The sequence below is a fragment of the Medicago truncatula genome, chromosome 1 (genome assembly GCF_003473485.1).
Source record: "Medicago truncatula cultivar Jemalong A17 chromosome 1, MtrunA17r5.0-ANR, whole genome shotgun sequence".
NCBI classification, from domain to species: domain Eukaryota; kingdom Viridiplantae; phylum Streptophyta; class Magnoliopsida; order Fabales; family Fabaceae; genus Medicago; species Medicago truncatula.
Window position 1 is genome coordinate 31,982,574 of NC_053042.1, and position 20,035 is coordinate 32,002,608.

Below are 20,035 nucleotides of genomic sequence, written 5' to 3' on the forward strand. Positions count from 1 at the left end.
AGGAATAGAATTCAAGACGGAATTTAGAAGAACAATTCTCCCTCCAAGGCTCACATATTTGCTTCCTCATGAATTAAGCCGGTTTCTAAGCTTATCCAACATAGGCTCCCAAGTGGCTACCTTTTTAGGATTAGCTCCCACCGGTAGTCCCAAGTAAATAAACGGAATAGACTCCTCTCTACAATTCAAGAATCTACACGCCGCCTCCATGAAGTCCCTAGGAACATTGATACCTATCAAAGAGCTCTTATGGAAGTTAACTTTCAATCCGGAAGCCATTTCAAAACCTTGCAATAAAGCTTTAAGAGTCCAAAGATTGTCAACCGTCGGCATCCCTATACAAAGAGTATCATCGGCATATTGAAGATGAGAGACACGCGTTCCTCCTCTCTTGACATCAAAACCTTGGAACAAATTACGATTCACCGCATTCTTCATCAAACCACTAATTCCTTCCGCCACAAGAAGAAACAAAAAAGGTGCTAACGGATCTCCTTGTTTCAAACCCCTTTGGACACTAATCTCCTCCGTGGGAGACCCATTAACTAGGATCGACATATTTCCCCCAAACACACAAAGCCTTCATCCACCTCACCCATTTATCACATAAGCCCACCCTTCTCATCATATACTCCAAAAAAACCCAATCAACGGAATCATAGGCCTTTTCAAAGTCCACCTTGAGGTCTAACTCCTCCTCCATACTTTCCTCCCCTTCATCAAAAACAGTCACCCCCCTCCACCACCCAAACCTGGAACACCGCCCCCATGACCATAACTTTAACCCACTCATCAATTCTCCCCATCTTACTAGGGGAAATGAGAATGTTAGCAACATCTAGTCTTTTCCTGCTCACTGTATCCTCATCAAAGTCAATGAAAACACCAAAGAGAGCCCCCAATTTCTTGAAGAAATTTTCATTCTAGATATGTAGGGGAATACCTCTAAGTTGGATCCACACCCTTCTAATCGTAGCCACCAGGTTAGGGGACCAAGGTACCACTTCTGAAAATGTTGCACTCCACCAAGCTTGCTTCTCCTCCCTTGCCTTGACAATATCCTGCATATTGTTACCCTTCAGCAGCACCAGTTTTTCACCCAATGGCACCACCTTGATTCCTCTCCATCCTTCAATGAATAAACAAGTTTGCAAAGCTTCCACCTCCAAGTGTTGAAATAACCGGCCGACGAAGCAAGATTCTAACTCTGACAAGAGATCCTCCGCCGGAAGGATTTCCAAAACTGGCAAAACAGGACTCTCTCCTCCTACCTTCTCCGGCCGCCTCTCCCCCAACACCACTCCACTGTAAGACAACCCAGCTTCCACCTTCTTCTGCACCACCTCCTCCCTCCGATGTTGAATCTGTGTTGGAAACCTCCTCTGGGAATAAGATGTTGATACTCTATCCACATGGTTGCCGCCATGCCGGGAAGACTCTGGCCGCTGACCACCGCCCTCATATTTGTGACCCTTAGATGTCCTTTTCCCCCTCTCTCGAGAATCCCTCACACCCTCTCTCTCTTCTTTCTCTCTCCTCATTTTGTGTTACAGTTGGTATTCATTATTGTGATTGGTAACATTGAAAGATTTTCATGTGAAACAGCATTGCATTGATTGGAATACTACTTTGTTTTATACATGTTTAAAAAAAAAATCATTACAACATATTTAAATCTATGAAAGAAAAAAATATCCTTGCACACTAAAATAATGTAGATTACCTGATACACTTTAACCCTTTATGTATATAAACTGACTTCTCTCAGAAAACATCCAAAATGATCTGGGATTTAGCAGCTGGGAAAGCATACCCAGATTTATATTTAATAAAAAGAAAAATCAAATGACTCATGGTCAAATTTTGGATATAGAATTCTTATTGTATGAGGGCTGACTCTTGGATGAATTTGGATATAGAATCCAATGGTCCAAAATGCAGGGGCACCAAAAGTTTAGGCCATGAGCAGAATGAAAATTGGTGTTCTCTAAGCCAACCATACTTAATGCTTGCTCTCAAAGCTCCACCATCTTTTCTTCTTTCTTGACTCACTTGAAGTTATATCTGGATCAACAGTAATACATACATGGTCAACCAAATTATACACTATATTTCTCATGTTATAGATAATCAGTTTTAATTTGGCCAAACATAGGGAAATTTGATGTCTTGATCTGTTAATCGTGTTAAATTCAAACCAAATAATTTAAACCTTTGCTTTGCTAAGCTTGTTTAAAACTGATTCAAGTATGAAATTTAAATCAAGTATGAAATTTTTGTAAAAATACCATACCTCCTTGAGGATAGATGGAGTTGTAATGCACCTCTGCCCAAAAACTTATGAAAATCACTGCAATAAAAACGCATATTATGCAAATAATTATGTGATGTACAATAAAGGAAAAGTCCTAACTATAGAAAAGTCATGAATGATCCAAAAACTCAAACAAATCTATTATACAAAATATCGATAATTGAAAAATCATTTCCATATTGGTTTCTAGATTCCTAATTAAGGAAATCCATGAAATAGAAGCAGATACTGAACCTACAGTTTCCATATCGATTATTATTTATAAAAAATGTCCAATTGTGTTCACGGTTCAGATTTCAAGAAACAATTTGAAGATATGATAAATCCTCACTTCAGGCCTTACTACTAAGAAAATCTTACCTCCTTTTGGTTTCTCAAAACTAGGAAGAATTTCAATGCAACAAGTGTCCTTAAAAGAAGTCATCACAAATATCCTCACACCATACTGGAGAAGAGAAGAAAAAAATAATTGGTATTAGTCACAAGTAAAAAGGCACATCGTAATACTACATTGCTAAATTCAAATATTATAACAAACTTGACAATTGCATCATTTGAAGAATCCAGCAGAAATTAGAGAAGGATAATATAATTCAGGCACAATTGAAAGGAGAAACATATTGAACAGACTTCATTAAACCATGCAACGAACCTTACCTAGACAAAAGTTTTGCTAAAGAGAGATTGAAGTTTTAAAGAAGTGTTACAATGAATAGAATAATAATGGAACATCATGAGAAAAAGTTTTATAGAAGTAGTAAAAGTCGCAAAACTCATACCGAATCTGCCGCGGCTTGAAGTGTGACATGATCACCCCATTCACCACTCCTAGTTTCATTCAAAATGAAAGAAAAAGCTGTTATTGGCTAGCTCGTAAGAAATATTTTATATAGGTAGATAGATGAGAAAAGAGTGTAAAATATTACCTAGACATCTTATCCAAATATTCATTATATTCCATGGGAACATATCCTTCATATATATCTGGATGAGACTTCAGCTGTTTAAAAAGACATTTCATTATCAGAACCAATGATAATAATGTTCAAAAAGAAGCAGCACAGATATCAAAATTCAGACATAACCCGCTAGACAACAAACCTGGTTCACAACTTTTCGTCTCACAAACTTGTGGTGATCAGGTGTGTTATACAACTGATCAGATAATGCACGGAACTGATGAGAAATAAAAGATAGAATAGTTATTAATTAATGAATAATAGAAGCTTATATGATCTGAAATGAAATTGATTAAATTTACTTTACACATGTGGAGGAACAAAAATTTGGAAAAGTAGATGTTGAAAGCAACAAACCTGACAATTACCATCACCTTGTACTTTATGCTCCACGAAGTCATATAACTGTAATCTGTTTTAACAATATAGTGGCTTAATTTGGCATATTGAGTACAAGTCTTTAAAAGAAAATTTAGACAAAATAAATAATTCTTTAAACCAACCTAAATTTTATAAACAATGAATGAACCAAAATTAAATAATATGGGGGTGTGCGTGCACACACATACATCATGGAAGCATTTTAAGTAGCTTTAAACCAAGGAGCAATATGCTTATGACTAATACCTCTCCAGAAGCCTTTCATGATCTGATGTTGCTTCATCAATAGAAGGAATTTCTCCATTGATTTTTGGAATGTGCTACACAAGAGGATAAAATAGAAATTTTTAAGCAGATCATACAACTTAACAAGAGAAATGAATTTTGTAATATCAGACAAATTGATAGAAAGACAAAAAAAGGTGATTTTATTGAAATAATTGATTGAGAGTAGTACGTAGGAGAAATGTCAGAGGTCTCTTCCCCAAGGGTTTCCACTTTATGATGGATCTCTTTTTTCATTTACAAACTATAAAATGTACTGAATAAATCCTCCTAATCTGATTTTCCCTTATCTATATCTCTTTCTAATCCTTTCTAACAAACTAACTAATGGTCTAACCAACTGAAAGAAATGAACCACCATAAAAAACATATAACAACACATAGAAATACTAAAACTGAGTGTTTGGAGAAGCCGTTGTGCAAGAATGACGAAAATAAAAGAATGTTACGGTTTCTTTGATTTGAAAAAGAAAAAAAAAACTTTGTTTTCTTTTTGATAACAAATGCCACCTTGTCTTCAGCATTTTTCTCGTTTTCAATGATTTGCACAGGAAAAAGTGAAAATAGCATTTTCAATTTTCGCTTTTTTTGTGCAAATATTTGAAAACAAGAAATAGAATGAAAACAACATGAAATTCTTGTGATGAAAACAGAATCTGATATCAAACATGCACTTAGTATCTTCTATATTTCCACTCCACCCCCTCCTAAAATGACCACTCTCTATCAGAGTGGAAGATTCAAACAAGAAGCTGCATTCTTTCATTGGTGTGTATGAAGATTGGTTTGCCACAGGAATAAATGCTTTGAAAATTCAGTTACAATTCACAAAAAAATTAATGATTTACTATAAAGTATTAAATAATGTAATTAGCTGAAAATGTAGTTTCGAATGAAGATTATCAACACTATATCTTAACAAAAATAGAACATAGTGAAAAAGTTTTTTGGTACAAAATAGAAATCAAAAGGAGCCGAGTACATATTTATTGATTCAATAGATAAACCAAGAAGCTAAACTTACAGGAATGGGAGTTATCTCATTCAATCGCCTCCCAATGTCATCATCAAATGGATAATTGTCAAGAAGCTCCGATGAGACTCCCTCTACTTCACTAGGACTACAACATGAACTAGAAGTTTCTGTGTCACAAACTCCTTCATGTGCATAATCATGACCTGCACATGTAAAATTCTGATTGCATTAACCAAATTTATGCAAAAAGATAAATTTAAACTACACAAAAGAACTCAGAAGCTTTACACATTTCCAGATACCTCCTGAACAATAGTTCATCATCGGTGTGTTATGCCAATCATATGAAGACTCAGAAGTATGGAAGTGTTCTTGATCTGCCTGTGAATAACTTGAATGTTCAGCAATCTCTAGCTGTGAAAACTCTTCTTGAAGAGTTCGCGCAATAATCTCGTCATTCTCTACTTGGTTACTTTCAGATGTATCATAATGGCTGTGAAAGTAGTGTTCATTGTAGACATCACCAGTATCATGTTGAGTTATGTCACCATAGTATCCAGGACTATAACGAGGATCAACATCAAAAAGATTCATACCCCACTGAACAACATCTGAATGTTCATGTAAAGCCATCTTTGATTATTAACAATGACAAATTGACAGTGAATCCAAAAGTCTTCTTTGAAATGATTCCACGCCTGCAAAAGTAAGTTGTGCATTTAGAGATTGGAGCTTTGGCTGTAATTAAGACAATGATATACAAAATCATGAACATATGACAACATGAAATACATCAAACCAAATATTGCGTGTCAAATTAGAGAGTATCAGTGAGGACAGAAATTAATCAAAGAATAGAAATCTCAAAAAAGAGACGGCAAATAACAGTATTTGTTCGTCCTGTATAATTCACTAAAATTGACATCAGAACTGTTTGCGGCGTATTTCTAACTTCAAACAAGTCTTCCTACCAAAACTTCCATCAATGACCAAAAGAAAAATCACAATCAACATCTCCAGCCCAGTTATTACCTGGATCAATAGCGACTCTAAAGCACTATAGCATAGGGGAATTTGATGAAATCACTGTTGTTTTGCGATATGTTATTTGGTATAAAATATTGTCGAATTGCAGCTATACCACTATGGTGCAGCTGAATTTGAACAAAATACAATTTTCCGCGATGGGCGATTGACAACAATAATCCTTAATTATCATCAACTAACTTCAGTCCTGATAATATCTATGTTATGAAAAAGACAACATGCACAAACTAATCCATATCCATATCTATGAATCTATCTACCAACAAGATGAACCATAATTGAAACCCAAATCAACCCAATTTATAATTTACAAAACAAAGTCATACCAATTCAACAAAAAAAAAAATATCACTTCAACCCAAATATGATCCAAAAAAAAAACTGAATCAAACAAACATGGAATACAATTAACAAAATCAAATGATCCAATACAATAAACATTAAAAAAAAGAAGAAGAAGAAGAACCTTAAAGAAGATGAAATCAGGGCTTAAACATGGGAAGCGTGAAATGAAGCATTGAATATTTGTGATGAGAAAGAAAATAAGAAGGAAAAAAAAGCAGTCTGACGCGTTTATATACAGTTTTTGCGATTGTTTTGAGGTATTGTATTGGGCGGCAGTTTTCTATTGGATTTCTTTAACCCAAAAATTCCTCACATCACATCAACACTCATCAATTAAATTAATTGCCTACCCATATGTATGATTCAATTTTAATAGGGCCATTTTATAAATTACTTTAATTTTATTGTATTATTTCTATATATTTTGACCATGTATAATATTATTTGGGATTTTTTTTTTTCTTTTCAAGAGATTAAATTAAAACATAGAAAGAAAAAAAAAACAAGTTACACTTCAGAATGACTAATATACCCTTTAATTAAAATTAAAATTTCAAATTAACTTAATTTACATTAACCTAAATTGAACATAAGTAAACTTAATTTACATTAACCTAGATTGAACGTAAGTAAACTGAATTTACACTAACCTCTTATATACATATGTAAACTAAATTTACATTAACTTAAATTGAACATAAGTAAACTTAATTTACATTAACCTATATTGAATGTAAGTAAACTGAATTTACACTAACCTAAATTGAACATATGTAAACTTGAATTTACATTAACCTACATACGTAAACTACACTAACCTCTTTTATATACATACACGTAAACTTAATTTACACTAACATCTCACTTAAAATCAAATTGACAGGCATATCTCATATCAAAACAAACAATAAACAAATAGAAACTCATCGAAAATGAAATTCATGAAATTCACTAACCTTTATGAATATAGTACAGATCAATAACAAAGATGTTGATTCAGATATTGGTTGCACATCTATGGTGATTTATGGATGAAAGGGGGTAAGGGTTCAGAATGATCATAAAAGATGGGTTTTTAAAAATTTACATGAAGAGGGCAAGTTTGGTATTATTGTAAAATTTTAAATAAATTTATGTGTAACTTGTTTTTTTTTTTTTTGTGTGACTAGCATCAATCTTAAATTAACCCACATAAATTGACATTGGAGAAAATCAAACTTGAGATCTTAAGAAGAATCACACTCTCAAGGTCAACCTAATTAGGATGGTATTAGATGATTCAATTGATTTCAGCTAATGATTTAAAAACAATATATCCATTGATTCAAATCCTAACAAATAGAAAAAATATATATATATATAATTTAAATATTATAAATTTATTCGTAAATTCATCGTTTACGTTTTCAATTATATATTAAACACGTGGTTTATTTTGTGATGGGAAGGAAGCTTACGTAATTTGACGGTTGTGATTGGTTGCGGAGGAAAGAAGGCATGAAATGCAACGTCCGTGATTGGTGCAGTTTTGTCTAAAACTCCTCTTCTTTTTTTGTGGCACTCAAACTCCTCTTTTTTTTTTTTTTTTTTTTTTTTTTTTTTTATTAACTTAATTTTAAAATACACGAAATCGACATTAAGAGGAGTGCTTTCTTTTTTCTTTTTGAGCAATTTAAGAGGAATACATAAATAGACAAATTGCATTTGGCTTATCCAAAACAAACCTCTTTGAGTGTGAATAGGATATTTTGTGTGGAGATTAAGTATTGAGTTTGGTAGGATTATAGAGGATGACAAATATTTCTCTCAAAAAATTTACCAATGCATTTTTAAAAGAACTCATAACCTTTCAATAAGTTGAATAAAATGTCTAGTAATACATATATCTTTAAATTTATAAAATAAGTTAAAATGTTACGCCACATGGTACATTAAAAGACATGAAAAATTGCATACAAATTGATTTTAGATTAATAAGGACTTACTAAGCATTAATTTATTTGTGAAATGTAAATCATATCAAAAACAAATTTGTCACTGTGTGTGGACCGACTAATCTTGAAGAGATCAAAATTTTATAGAAAAGATAATCTATCTTACGATAATATTGATGTGGGATCCATATAAAATGTCGCACATATTCAATTAATTTGGTTATAGTCTCTGATGCCAAACCTAATAAATGTATTTGTCAATTTATGGACCATTTTTTGGGAAATGTATTTCCAGTTTTGACGATGAATTTGGGTATAGTACTATGTTGTTAGTAATATTTTTCAGGTCACTGCACAGTTTATTTAAAATGTTTTTTACTTGAAAGAGAATCTTTATATCATTATGCGGCCTGCACTAACGGGTACAATATTCGTTTTCTGTCATTAGTCAGTGAATAAGTTAACTCTTGATATCACATGTGACTGTGAAGGTTGAAATCGAGAGAATAAACTTTTTTAAACAGTTTCTCATGCACATAAATTACTCAAATCAAGAGTACCAGTTTGATTTATAATATTTCCTTAAGTAAACCATACCAGTTAGTTAATTAGCACTTAATTAACGTGGTGGTTGGATCCTAGAACATGTTAATAAAATCACACTTTGAATATTTGTGGAAAGAGTTTGTTGTTAATTAAATTGTTTCCGATATAGAAAAAGACACATGATTCAGATTCACCCAACCAAATAATAATAGTCTTTTAATATATATATATATACAGTCACTTAAATACACTTATTATAATGATCATGAATCATGCATGCCACAAAAAAAGAGATATATTATGAGTCATGCAAGTTGTAAGAGTGCATGAGACGTATAGATTTGGTGTTATGACTTTAGATTTTTAGCTGATAGTGACATCAGTTGATTGAGATCTTAGATTTTAGTTTTTCTGATTGGATAGGAAAGGTTTTTATTTGAATTATATAAAATTATAAAAAAAAATTGCCAAAAAAAAAATTATGAAATTTTGTTTTTTGTCTTCAAAATAAGAAAATAAGTTATGTTCTTAAGTCAATGTGTATTTTCAAATGATTAACTCAATTTAATTTTTAGGTTGTAACTTTCATTATTTTTATCTTGAATTTTTAAAATTTAAAAAAATTAATATTTAGTTTATTTTATCTCAATGTTAAAAAGATTCTAAATTTTTGTAAAAAAAAATAAATTAAAGTTTAAGGGTAATTAGACAATTTTTAAAACCAACATGTACTAAAATTGTGCGTGCAGAAAAATGTCACTTTTTTTTAAGGGGATGAAAAACAAAATTTGATCATTTTATATGATGAAAAAATTATTTAACCATTCCTATTATGTATAGAGATATCAAATTGGCCTTGGGTATATCAAATAATTTTTATAAATAAGATTAAAATGAGCTCTTTTGATAGCGTTATATATTGTTTGTTGTTCATATTTTAATGAGATTTAACTCTTTTTTAATTAATAATTTAAATTCCTATTGTAATAGTGTTGTTGTATTTTAATGGGGTTTAATTTTTTCAATTAATAACATGAATAATATTATAATAATGGTAAAATAGTTTAAATTAATGGCAAATTCGAAATAAAAAATTCAGTTCAAAAAGAGGTATCTCTTTACATATTGTTATTATAGATATCGGCGAAAAGACGGGCACGTCTTTTTATTACGATAAAGTTTGGAAATTACGAGCAGTGTTTTTTTTTATAAAATTTTGATTTTGATTAAAACTAAAAATAAATGTTTGTTGCTTTCAAGTTATAACAAACCAAAGTAATCATGATTACTTATTTCAATGACACCAAAAATATAACAAAAAAATAATTTGGATACTTTTTTTAGTGACACCAACAACAATCTCTATTATATAAAAAGTTGTTTAAGGGGTATAATTGAGATAATAAAAAGGTATCTATAAACATACTAATCTAGTTTGTTATATTTTTTAAATGATAAAGGAAAAAAATCAGACATATATGTAATCATATCGTGTTTGTTATATTTTTTTTAATATTTAAATTTATTTTTATCTATCTGTTACATGTATTGAAAATTGAGGGCATTTTTTGAAAGAAAAGTTCAATAAGCTAAGTTCATATATATTTATTTTATTATTCAAAAAAAAAAGTATATATTTATTTTATCGTATTTGGTCATAATTTTTGGGATATAAAGTTCAAATAAGGTTTAATCGGTATCTAACCTAGAAAAACATCTATTTAATTTGACAAAGAACAATTTCTTCTCATGAATTCATACTCATTTCAAAGAATAAAATTAAGTCTAATAATAATTGTCCAAACAAAAAACCTAAGCCTAATAAGCTAAGTTCAATTGTGATGAGATCACAATTGAGCAAAGATGAAGCGAAAGGAGAGGCAATAGAACACTTCATGAATGAATAATGTAACTCACAATGTTGTTGATGAAGAATATTGATGAACCAGAAAGAGAAACAATACAAGTGATGGCCGATCCATTTTCTCTCTTATTTTGTTATTACGGATTTTTTTTGTTTACCAACAAATTTTTCTCTCTGTTATACTATTTATTTATTTGTGTGAAATTTTGGTTGAATATGATTAGGGTTGTTGATGAATTGAGCTAAATTGAACATGGTTTGAAACCCGATTCGACAATTAAGTTTTTGAACTTGTTTCATGAGCCAAATGAGTTAAAAATTAATTTTTTTTTAATTAAATGAGTTGAAATTGAACTCTATATAGTTCAACTTATTTGGATTTAGGAGTGATTTGAGAAGCATTTGAATTAATGTTAACCTTAAGATTTTTTCTAATTCTAATTAATGAGTCACAAGATCCAATTTAACTGAGCTAACTGATATATACATCATCAATTCCAACAGATGTTTTTCTATATGCTCTACACAGAGCTTAATTAATTTATGTTACCACTGTATATAGTGCATATATATGGTACTATACTACTATTTATTAAAAAAAAAAAATGGTACTATACTACTATATCATTTCTATTACATGGTGCTATGAATGTAGTGTATATATGATCTAACCTTATCATGTCCAATATAGTCAAATATTAATGTCTTTTTCTTCATCTCCATTATAAAATCCTATCATATTTTCAACCTCTCAAATCATTCAAAAGAAAAAAGCACCCGTTCATGCAATTAAAATAAATGTGTGTGCTCTTAACGTCAGAGTTAATGTCTCCTACGTATCTTGAAAAACAATTATACACATATATGCCAAAAGTGACTATTGTTATATGTGCACATTGTCAAGGGAGCTGTGTAATATTGACAAGTTGGATTAATATACAGACAATTTGAGTTAGTGGAGTTTTACAGTTTTTTTCTTTCATATAATATTATCTGAAATATGATATTTTAGAAAATTTATGGCCAGTTGCCAGCATACATAACTGCTGGTTTGAAAATGTGACTTATTGTGGCAGTTCTCGTAAGCTCTCACAAATAATTTCGCAAGTGCGAATCCCAGTGGATAAACTTAAATAAATCAATCCAAACATGCCCTTAACATGGTCAAGCATGCGCAAAAAACTGTCTTGTATACAACTAGTATAGATACTAAATGCTGAATAAAAAAGTTTTGCCTCCAATACAAGGTTTATTCCTCATTAACCAGTTCTCAATGTATCTAAACATGAATAGAAAATCAACAAAATTTGATATATTGATTAAAAACACGATAATCTTTGTACATTTGATGCAAGACCTCGCAAAATATTAGGGATCTCTATATGTAATGACTGAAATTGCAATGTGTGTAAATAGAATAATTTAGAATTTACAACTCAACCAGATGCATTAAGCTCATCAACTTAGCTAGCATATCGCAGAAATCCAACCGCTACCTTGATATTCACAATTTGTTCCTCAACTACTTGAATATTGCATACCTTAAATTTTTCATTAAATAGCTTGACAAGCTGGAAGCACGCATCTGCGAGAACCACACGCAATTTCTATACACTGTTAGGGGAGATGAAGAGGTCAGACATTTTTTATGGCTTCATAGCATTAACATGAGCTCTTTGTGATGTCCAAGGATGGTAATCTACACATACATAAATATCAGACACGTCAATACCAGCAAGAATTTGAGAAAATGGAAGTGATTGAATGTAACCCCACATGTGTCAGCGTCATGTCAGTGTCAGACACCAACAAGTGTCAGACTCCGGACACGTCTTCAATACGAAGTGTTTGTACTACAAAGATAGTAATTATAGATGGATAATTCTTGTCATAAAGAAACTCTGCATGCAATTTTCATAGCTTTGATCCATTTAAATCTGCAATAATCAGCATGTTCTTAAAAGTTTTGGTCTCCACAACCTAAACCAATTACAATCTGGTTTTGGATCCATGATTCTCTTCTTGTTATTTATTTCAGTGTCCTGAGAATCATCGGCTGAGGCTACACTATTCAAGGGTGGTTGTTGATTAGTACTCACCGAAGACTCCACAATCCGATCAACCATTTCTAATACTTCACTCATCTTAGGGCGATTCTTTGGGTTTCTAACCAAGCATCTGTTAGCTACTATAGCAAGTTTTTGGGCTGACTTTAAGAGGTGTTTCCTCTCAAGTCTTGGATCCAAAATTATTTGAAACTTCTTCACATCTGAAAGGTATGGTCTTATCCATTCCAACAGCTGCTGCTCACCCTTTGGGCGATTTCGATCTAAAGGACGCCTGCCGGTAATGAGTTCATAAAGGAAGACACCATAGCTCCATACATCAATCTTTGAAGTGAGACGTCCTGTTTGAATATATTCAGGAGCCGCATACCCCATTGTTCCTACAACCTGATGAATACATTATACACCAGCCATATGAACATTAATTGTGTGTTGATACTTGATTCACTAGATGCTATAAATGATTGATAACTGTATTAGGGGTGTACTATGATGTATGCTTTGCCTATAGAAGTGTAATTTAACCATTAAATAAGACATGTTAAAATAACAGCAGTGAAACAAAATAGAGAAACATTGTTTGAGTATTCTTTTATGGCACGGTAAATGAATTCTTTTTGAAGGGCTAAGTCTATATTTGTGTATATATTTGATATGTTAAAAAGTTGAAAGAATAACAATAACATGATAAATGATCATATTCTTAGAAAAATAAGTTTTCCCTTCCAAAATCCTCCATTCAAACATACCCTTAGATTCAGGTTCCTATTCTCATACCAAATTACTCTCTTGCTTATCACATCTTCATATATGTAAATAGTGAATTAATATATGAAATCAGAGATGAAAAAAAATGGCCTTACCGCTGTTGAGACATGAGTTAACCCATCAGACGGTCCCAATCTTGCTAATCCAAAGTCAGACAGCTTTGCATTCCACTGCTCGTCCAGAAGGATATTTGAAGATTTGAAATCTCTGAAAATTATCTAAATACCCCCCACAAACAATTAGTACAGCAATATCAAGCTGCACAGCTTTTTATATACAAACAAATTACTTTTAAAAAGTTCAATTCAGCTTCTCCTAGCTTCCTTTAGGGGGTGAGTTTCTACACAGCCTTTATATCCTTGAATCGGAAAGTTATGCGTATACCTGAAAATCCATTTCCTCGTGGAGGTATGTTAAGCCGCGAGCAGCATCTTGGGCTATTTTCAGTCTCCTACTCCATGGAAGAGGAGTTTCTGATCGCGGGGATAAATGGTGTTCCAAGCTTCTGTTGGGCATATATTCATATACCAAAAGCCGCTGGATTCCTCTTTCATCATCATCAGCACAATAGCCAACTAGTTTCACAAGATTGGGATGCTCAACAATACCAAGAACATTCACTTCAGTCACCCATTCCTTATGCCCCTATAAGCCAAAAGGAAAGAAATTAAAGTCTAGTTTGGATAAACAATTTAATTAAGCACTTATAGCACAAGTGCTTACATAACCGCCTATCATTAAAGAGCTTGTGAAAATTAGCGAAAAAAGGCTTATGGACACGTCATAAGTTGTTTTCACAAGTTAACTCAAACAGCCTCACAAGTTCTTATATTAGTAGATAAGCTCAAATAAGTCATTCTAAATTAACCCTAAGTAACACAGTCACACAGAGTGAAATGCAGTAGAAAAAGTCCTCAAAGGTTATTCCTATCTGATGTAGCAATTGTGCCATCATATTTTACAAAAGTCTTTCGAAGGTTGAGTAAGGTTTGCAAATTAAAATATAAAATTGAAGTGTGGTAAAGTCTCAACTTGAAGTAACCCGTGTTACACTTCGATTAGTATGTGTTTGGTTCTACGGTCATGAAAATAGATTTTAATTAAAACTTAAGTGTGTTTAAGGTAAAATGATTTATGCTGAAATACATTCACGTAGAAGTGAATTGAACGACAAATTTGAGTGTGAAAATTATAATTTGAGATAAAAGCTAAAAATCCTAACTTCAAGTTAGAAATTAGAATCAGTTTTTAAGTCTTCAAAGTCACTTTTGGCTCTCTCGAAAGTACCTGCACTTAAGCTTTATAACATGCTTATTATAGCTTCCTTTATGATTCTTAAACACAATAGAGTCGTATAACTAGACACCGCGTGAGACCATTTTGTCAATACTCAATATTATACTTTAATAAGATACCTAATGCCTATTAACAATGCAGAAGCAAATAAACACGTATAACTTTCAGTACGAAATATAAAGAGCAAAACCTTGCCTGAATTCCTCTTTTACCAAGTTGTTTAACTGCAATTTCAATTTTTTTAGCAGGATCATCTACACTCTTGATCAAACCCTTGTAGACACAACCGAATCCACCCTCACCAAGCATAACAGAGCGACCAAAATTTTTGGTGGCTGATTTCAGTTCTGATACAGTAAATACTCTCAGGTTGCTGGGTCTTTGGGATAAATTGGGAAATGCATTCCTCCTAAGGGAGTCGGAGCTGTTGTCGGAAGCATCCAGAGAATTCAATTCAGAACCAGTTCTTCTCACGTCGCTCCCGCCATAAGTAGAGTTGTTTGATAGACCCGAGAGTGATTGCATTTGCAAGCCTTTAGCATCACCCTTCTTTTCTCCGTAGTAGATGTTGAATGGAAAACAATTCATTGCAATCTCACTCCAACTGCACTGCATTTCATACAATTGAAATAAAATTAAGAATCATAAAGTCATCGAAAATCAACATGGCATCTAAATTGATGATCGTAGACTCGTAGATGACCAAGACTTTCCCAAACACTAGACTCAGGACCTGCTTGGGTTGGTGTATTTGAGGTTATCTACAAGCATAATCACACAATTGAAATGTTCATAAGTTGTTTTCAGCTTATTTCAATAAGCTCTCTAAAATAGCTTATGAAAACAGTTTGATTTTCTTTTATCTTTGGTTATAGAAATAGCTTATACAAATACACTTATGTGGTGGTAAGTGTTTATGATATAAGCGCTTAATTAAGCTACTTATCCAAACATGGCCTAATTCAAAGAGTAAAAACCAATTTGTATTGAGTAACCATATAATCAAACTTCAAATATAATAAAATTGCAATAAGGCTTGGTTGTTGCAGGTGTTTTTGTATAATCAAAAATAACTTCAAATGGTTTTTCAATAGATCAAGAACCTCTTTACCCTAATTTAAGATAACCCCAAAACAGAACATTCATTAACCTGATGAAATCTAAAATCTATCATACTTATGCAAATTTGACAACATCATTGACAAAACCAAACATACTCTAAATCTAGCAATTATCCATTTTTAAACTCATAAAAACAATCATCACAAAATTGGCATGTTTTAGGAAACAAGACTTAAAATAGCATGTACCTCTAAATTCAGAAAGAAAGAAAAAACATCATTATATTTTCCCTTTTGGGATCAATTGCTTTCATAAACTTGTTTGTTAATAAAATAAAGTTACCTGTAGTTAAAATAGTTGAACTTATTTGAGCTCAAAAAAATGAAAAATTCTCTTATTTTGTTGTTGTTGATGAAGTATAAGAATTTATCTTACAAGAGAAGACTCAGCTTTAACTGAAGTCTGAAGGCATTTCCTGAAAAAGGAGAAAGACTGACTCCACGTTACACAGGAAGAGAGCACACGGCAAGAGCAAGTCAGCTCAACTACCAAATCAGGGAAGAAAATGAAATATTTATTTCATATTCTCTTAAGATATTATTTTATAACGAAACGAAATAACAATAACCATTAAAAGTCGGAGTTGAAACTCTGATCAATACATCTGATCTAATAATTTTGATATTTTTATCAGTTGAATTAGAATTTGCGACACATTCTTTAAAATACGGTTATTATTGTTCTAAAAGAAAATGGAAAGTGGGTGGTGTAGTATGAAAGTGTCTTTGGATTTTGGAAAGACCGAGTCGAATAAAACAGACACAGCCAGTTTTATGATTTTGTCGTTCTTGTGTTCTTAAGTGCCAACATCATCTAGGTGGCACAATAACATTATGTCTTTTTTATTTTTTATTGACATTTGACACTACGATGTTACTGGTGTAGTAGTTGTTTTCTTTTTTGTTCTATTCTATTTCTATGAAAATGATTGAAGTGAGGTTTAGGTAATGTAAAATTGTTTGAAACTTTTATTGGAAGTTTGCAACCGACATTGCCACCACATTTGAGTAAAGTTTTTGTTTGTGTTATTTTTTTAAAGAAAGAATAGGATAATTTAAAGTTCGACCTAATAGCAAATAAAGTTCGATAATAAATAACTTTCATTTGAAAATTAGGTTTTCACGAAGTGCAATCATTTTATTGATAAAAGTTTAAAAATATTTATATTAACTAGAAATGGTAGTGGACTGTTTCGTCTAATTTAGTCTGATTTAAATAAACTTGCATGTTAAAAGATTTGAGTTGTCCTATCCGTAAAAAATAATTAATTGTGATATATTGATATGAGTATGTTTCGCATTGATTTACAACTGAATAGGCTGATCCGCGAACCATAACAAATAAATTAATAAATAAATAAAATCACTTTTTAAATTAAGAAAACTAAAAATACGGTGTTATAAGAATCTGATTGTAATTATCTAATTATAGTGAACAAAGTGTAGTTAATGTTTAAAAATGCAAGTGACATGGATCACACACAATCGTGATTCTTCATATTTAAACCGCGTAATCCACTAACTAGAAAGTTCAATTACATATACCTAGATTTAAATGCACCATGAATAAGAAAATAATTAGTTCAAAGCTCATATGTGTCACATACAGGTTAAACGATCCGATCCTCAGATGTCAATCCATATACTCAAATGTAATATTAACATAATCCATGTTAATTCAACAAAAATGCAAAAACATAGAAGTAAAAATTAAACTTTGTGCATTTATATTTATTTTTATTATTTGTCTATTAAGTGGATCTTACTATTAAAGACAAGTGGATATAATAGGAAAATGGAAAGTAGGAGGAAGCTTGGAAGGGAAATGAGTACTTTGTATCAAAGGGAAGAAAAGTAATATGAACTTTCGCGGCCTTTACCTCCAAATCCATTGACCAATTAGATAGTGGAAAATTTTGACATTTAATTTATTTTGAAAAAGGCCAAACAATTTTTGTTATTAAATAAAGTTACAAGTATATGACAACCATGGTCCCCTTATATATCCTTCCCCCAAAACAGATACTTACAACAACAAAAAAACCGTCAACGTAAACCAGAATATTAAACCACTAGAATACCACCAAAACACATCCATTTCTAAACATGGCATTGGCAACACCAATAGGATCGTTGACATGATCATATAAAGTTGTTGATCCTTTGATAAGTTCTGCACATGTTGAAATTAAACAAAAAAGTTGCAGATGAGAGTTGCTTGATATCTACTTAATTCTACAAAATGGTTGCAATGATTTTTATTTTATTATTTTGTTTTTGAAGGAATCTCAAGTCAATGATGATAGAAACCGATACCAACATTCCAAAAATCACACCTTCACACCAAGTTCCGTAATAAATTACTTTGTGACGCATACTATGTACCAAGTTAATGCATCAGTGTCTTAAAAAAAATGAGTTAATGCAGTAGTTAACTTTTTATCTAGAGGGAAGGGCTCGAGTTGGTATATCACTTGTGGACTGGTATGGAGAACCATACCACTTGGACTCTACTGTATATTGACTATTCAATATGTCTAGTTCAGCTTAACCGTTCAGGTCACACGAGCTTCATCCTTTAGCATGTCTAGCTCAGCTTGACCATTTAGGTCATTCCTAACTCAGCTTGACCATTCAGTCATGCCTAGCTCAGCTTCATCCTTCGGTATGACTAGCTCATCTTGACCATTCAGGTCATGCCTAGTTCAGCTCTACAATTCAACATGTCAAGCTCAATTCCACCGTGCAGCATGCCTAGATCGGCTTGATTGTTCATGTCACTTGAGCTTCACCTTCAACATGCTTAACTCGACTTGATCATTCAGGTCACATGAGCTCGACCTTCATGTGACTAGCTCGTTCTCAAGCTATTGTCCAAGTAACAGAATGGTCCTCCTCTTGGAGGTATCTCATAACGTGTCACATGTTTTGCATGGATAAATGATGTAAGTTGCATACCCTAAATCCACGCGCCTTGTAGGGACGAGCAATGCAAAGGAAAAGTGATCAGCTTCACGCGATATAGTACCTGTACGGACGAGCTATGTGAATCTCAGAGGGTTAATGGGCCTGAACATTCACAGAGAGGCCCATTAGGTCAAGGAAGTGATGCATATAAAAGAAGACACTTAGAAAGGCATAAAAAGGGGGTCCATTCATTCTAGCCTAAACATTGTATCTTCACCTTAGTCATTTTAGAGTATTCTTGGTGCTCCTCATAAGCAGCTCCACTGAATAACTCATCTATTGTAATTTATGTTTACATACGTGAACAAGTTGATACTAGGTATCAAGTTAATCCAGCAGTGTCCTAAAAAACCTCATAAATGAAAAAAGATATAATAGTTGATATAATTCAAATATTTTACATTTATCTTCGTGAGCTTAACTTAGTTGGTAGGGGCATCACATAATACATGTTTGGGTTGAGGTTCTAATCCTAGACAGCCCTCTTATTTATTTATTTATTGCACAAAACAAAATCACTTGTTTAAGGTGAATAAGTGACATGTCCTGGGTTCAAACCGGAACCCTTGCATATATTATGCAATGTACCTACCAACCAACTTAGTTAAGCTCACGAGAATTACTTAAACTAAAGTTGCAAAATTAAAATTGTATATAAGAAATATTGCAAAATTAAAATTGTATATAAGGAAAAAATGACTTAATTGTAATTTCGGTTCGTCTATGTTCACCATTTTCTAGATTTGATCCTCTTATTTTAAAATCCGACAACTTTAGTTCTTTCATCATATTTCTAAACTAAAAAATTGATGATGAAATATGTTTTAGATGATGTTGTATGTGATCAGATGATGGAAAAAGATCAACATCTATAAGATTGTAAGAAAATCTTCTTAAAAACTTTATTTGAAATATTTCTTATCATATTTTAGATTAAACATTTGATATAAGGACGAAAACTAACAAACTTTCAAATAGCACGAATCTCAATGCTAGGTTAACCTACATCTTCTTCTAAATTCAAAAACCGACCCCAATTCTCAATAAACCTTAAAAAATTTGGGCCTAAGATCTTCTTTTGTCGATTTAATGTTTCTTTTGTTGTCAAAAAACCTCAGTCTTGTCTCTTTTCACATTTGATTATTATGTTTCATAGGGCCACCTAT

The 20,035-nt window shown here is 32.1% G+C and overlaps 2 protein-coding genes across 4 annotated transcripts; both read right to left on the reverse strand.

The window, feature by feature from the left end:
* Positions 1 to 1,612: 1,612 nt before the first annotated feature.
* LOC11429553 (OVARIAN TUMOR DOMAIN-containing deubiquitinating enzyme 12) lies at positions 1,613 to 6,681 on the reverse strand. Its single transcript, XM_013612719.2, has 11 exons — positions 6,429 to 6,681; positions 5,218 to 5,613; positions 4,964 to 5,118; positions 3,901 to 3,974; positions 3,631 to 3,685; positions 3,416 to 3,490; positions 3,241 to 3,314; positions 3,094 to 3,142; positions 2,675 to 2,759; positions 2,294 to 2,350; positions 1,613 to 2,064 (listed from the first exon to the last, which is right to left on the reverse strand). Exons 2-11 carry the CDS (start codon positions 5,546 to 5,548, stop codon positions 2,003 to 2,005), a joined length of 1,017 nt encoding a protein of 338 aa, XP_013468173.2. The 5' UTR covers positions 5,549 to 5,613; positions 6,429 to 6,681; the 3' UTR covers positions 1,613 to 2,002.
* A 5,260-nt stretch (positions 6,682 to 11,941) lies between these two features.
* On the reverse strand, positions 11,942 to 16,454 carry LOC11430514 (serine/threonine-protein kinase PCRK1). Of its 3 annotated transcripts, none has more exons than XM_003590410.4 (5): positions 16,279 to 16,454; positions 14,977 to 15,390; positions 13,870 to 14,130; positions 13,581 to 13,703; positions 11,942 to 13,104 (listed from the first exon to the last, which is right to left on the reverse strand). In XM_003590410.4, the coding sequence occupies exons 2-5, from the start codon at positions 15,367 to 15,369 to the stop codon at positions 12,598 to 12,600; spliced, it is 1,284 nt and encodes a 427-aa protein (XP_003590458.1). In that variant the 5' UTR covers positions 15,370 to 15,390; positions 16,279 to 16,454; the 3' UTR covers positions 11,942 to 12,597. The 3 variants fall into 3 exon arrangements, with proteins under 3 accessions (XP_003590458.1, XP_039683476.1, XP_024634136.1); XM_039827542.1 differs by having other exon boundaries at positions 14,977 to 15,385; positions 16,186 to 16,454; XM_024778368.2 differs by having other exon boundaries at positions 16,186 to 16,453.
* Positions 16,455 to 20,035: the final 3,581 nt, after the last annotated feature.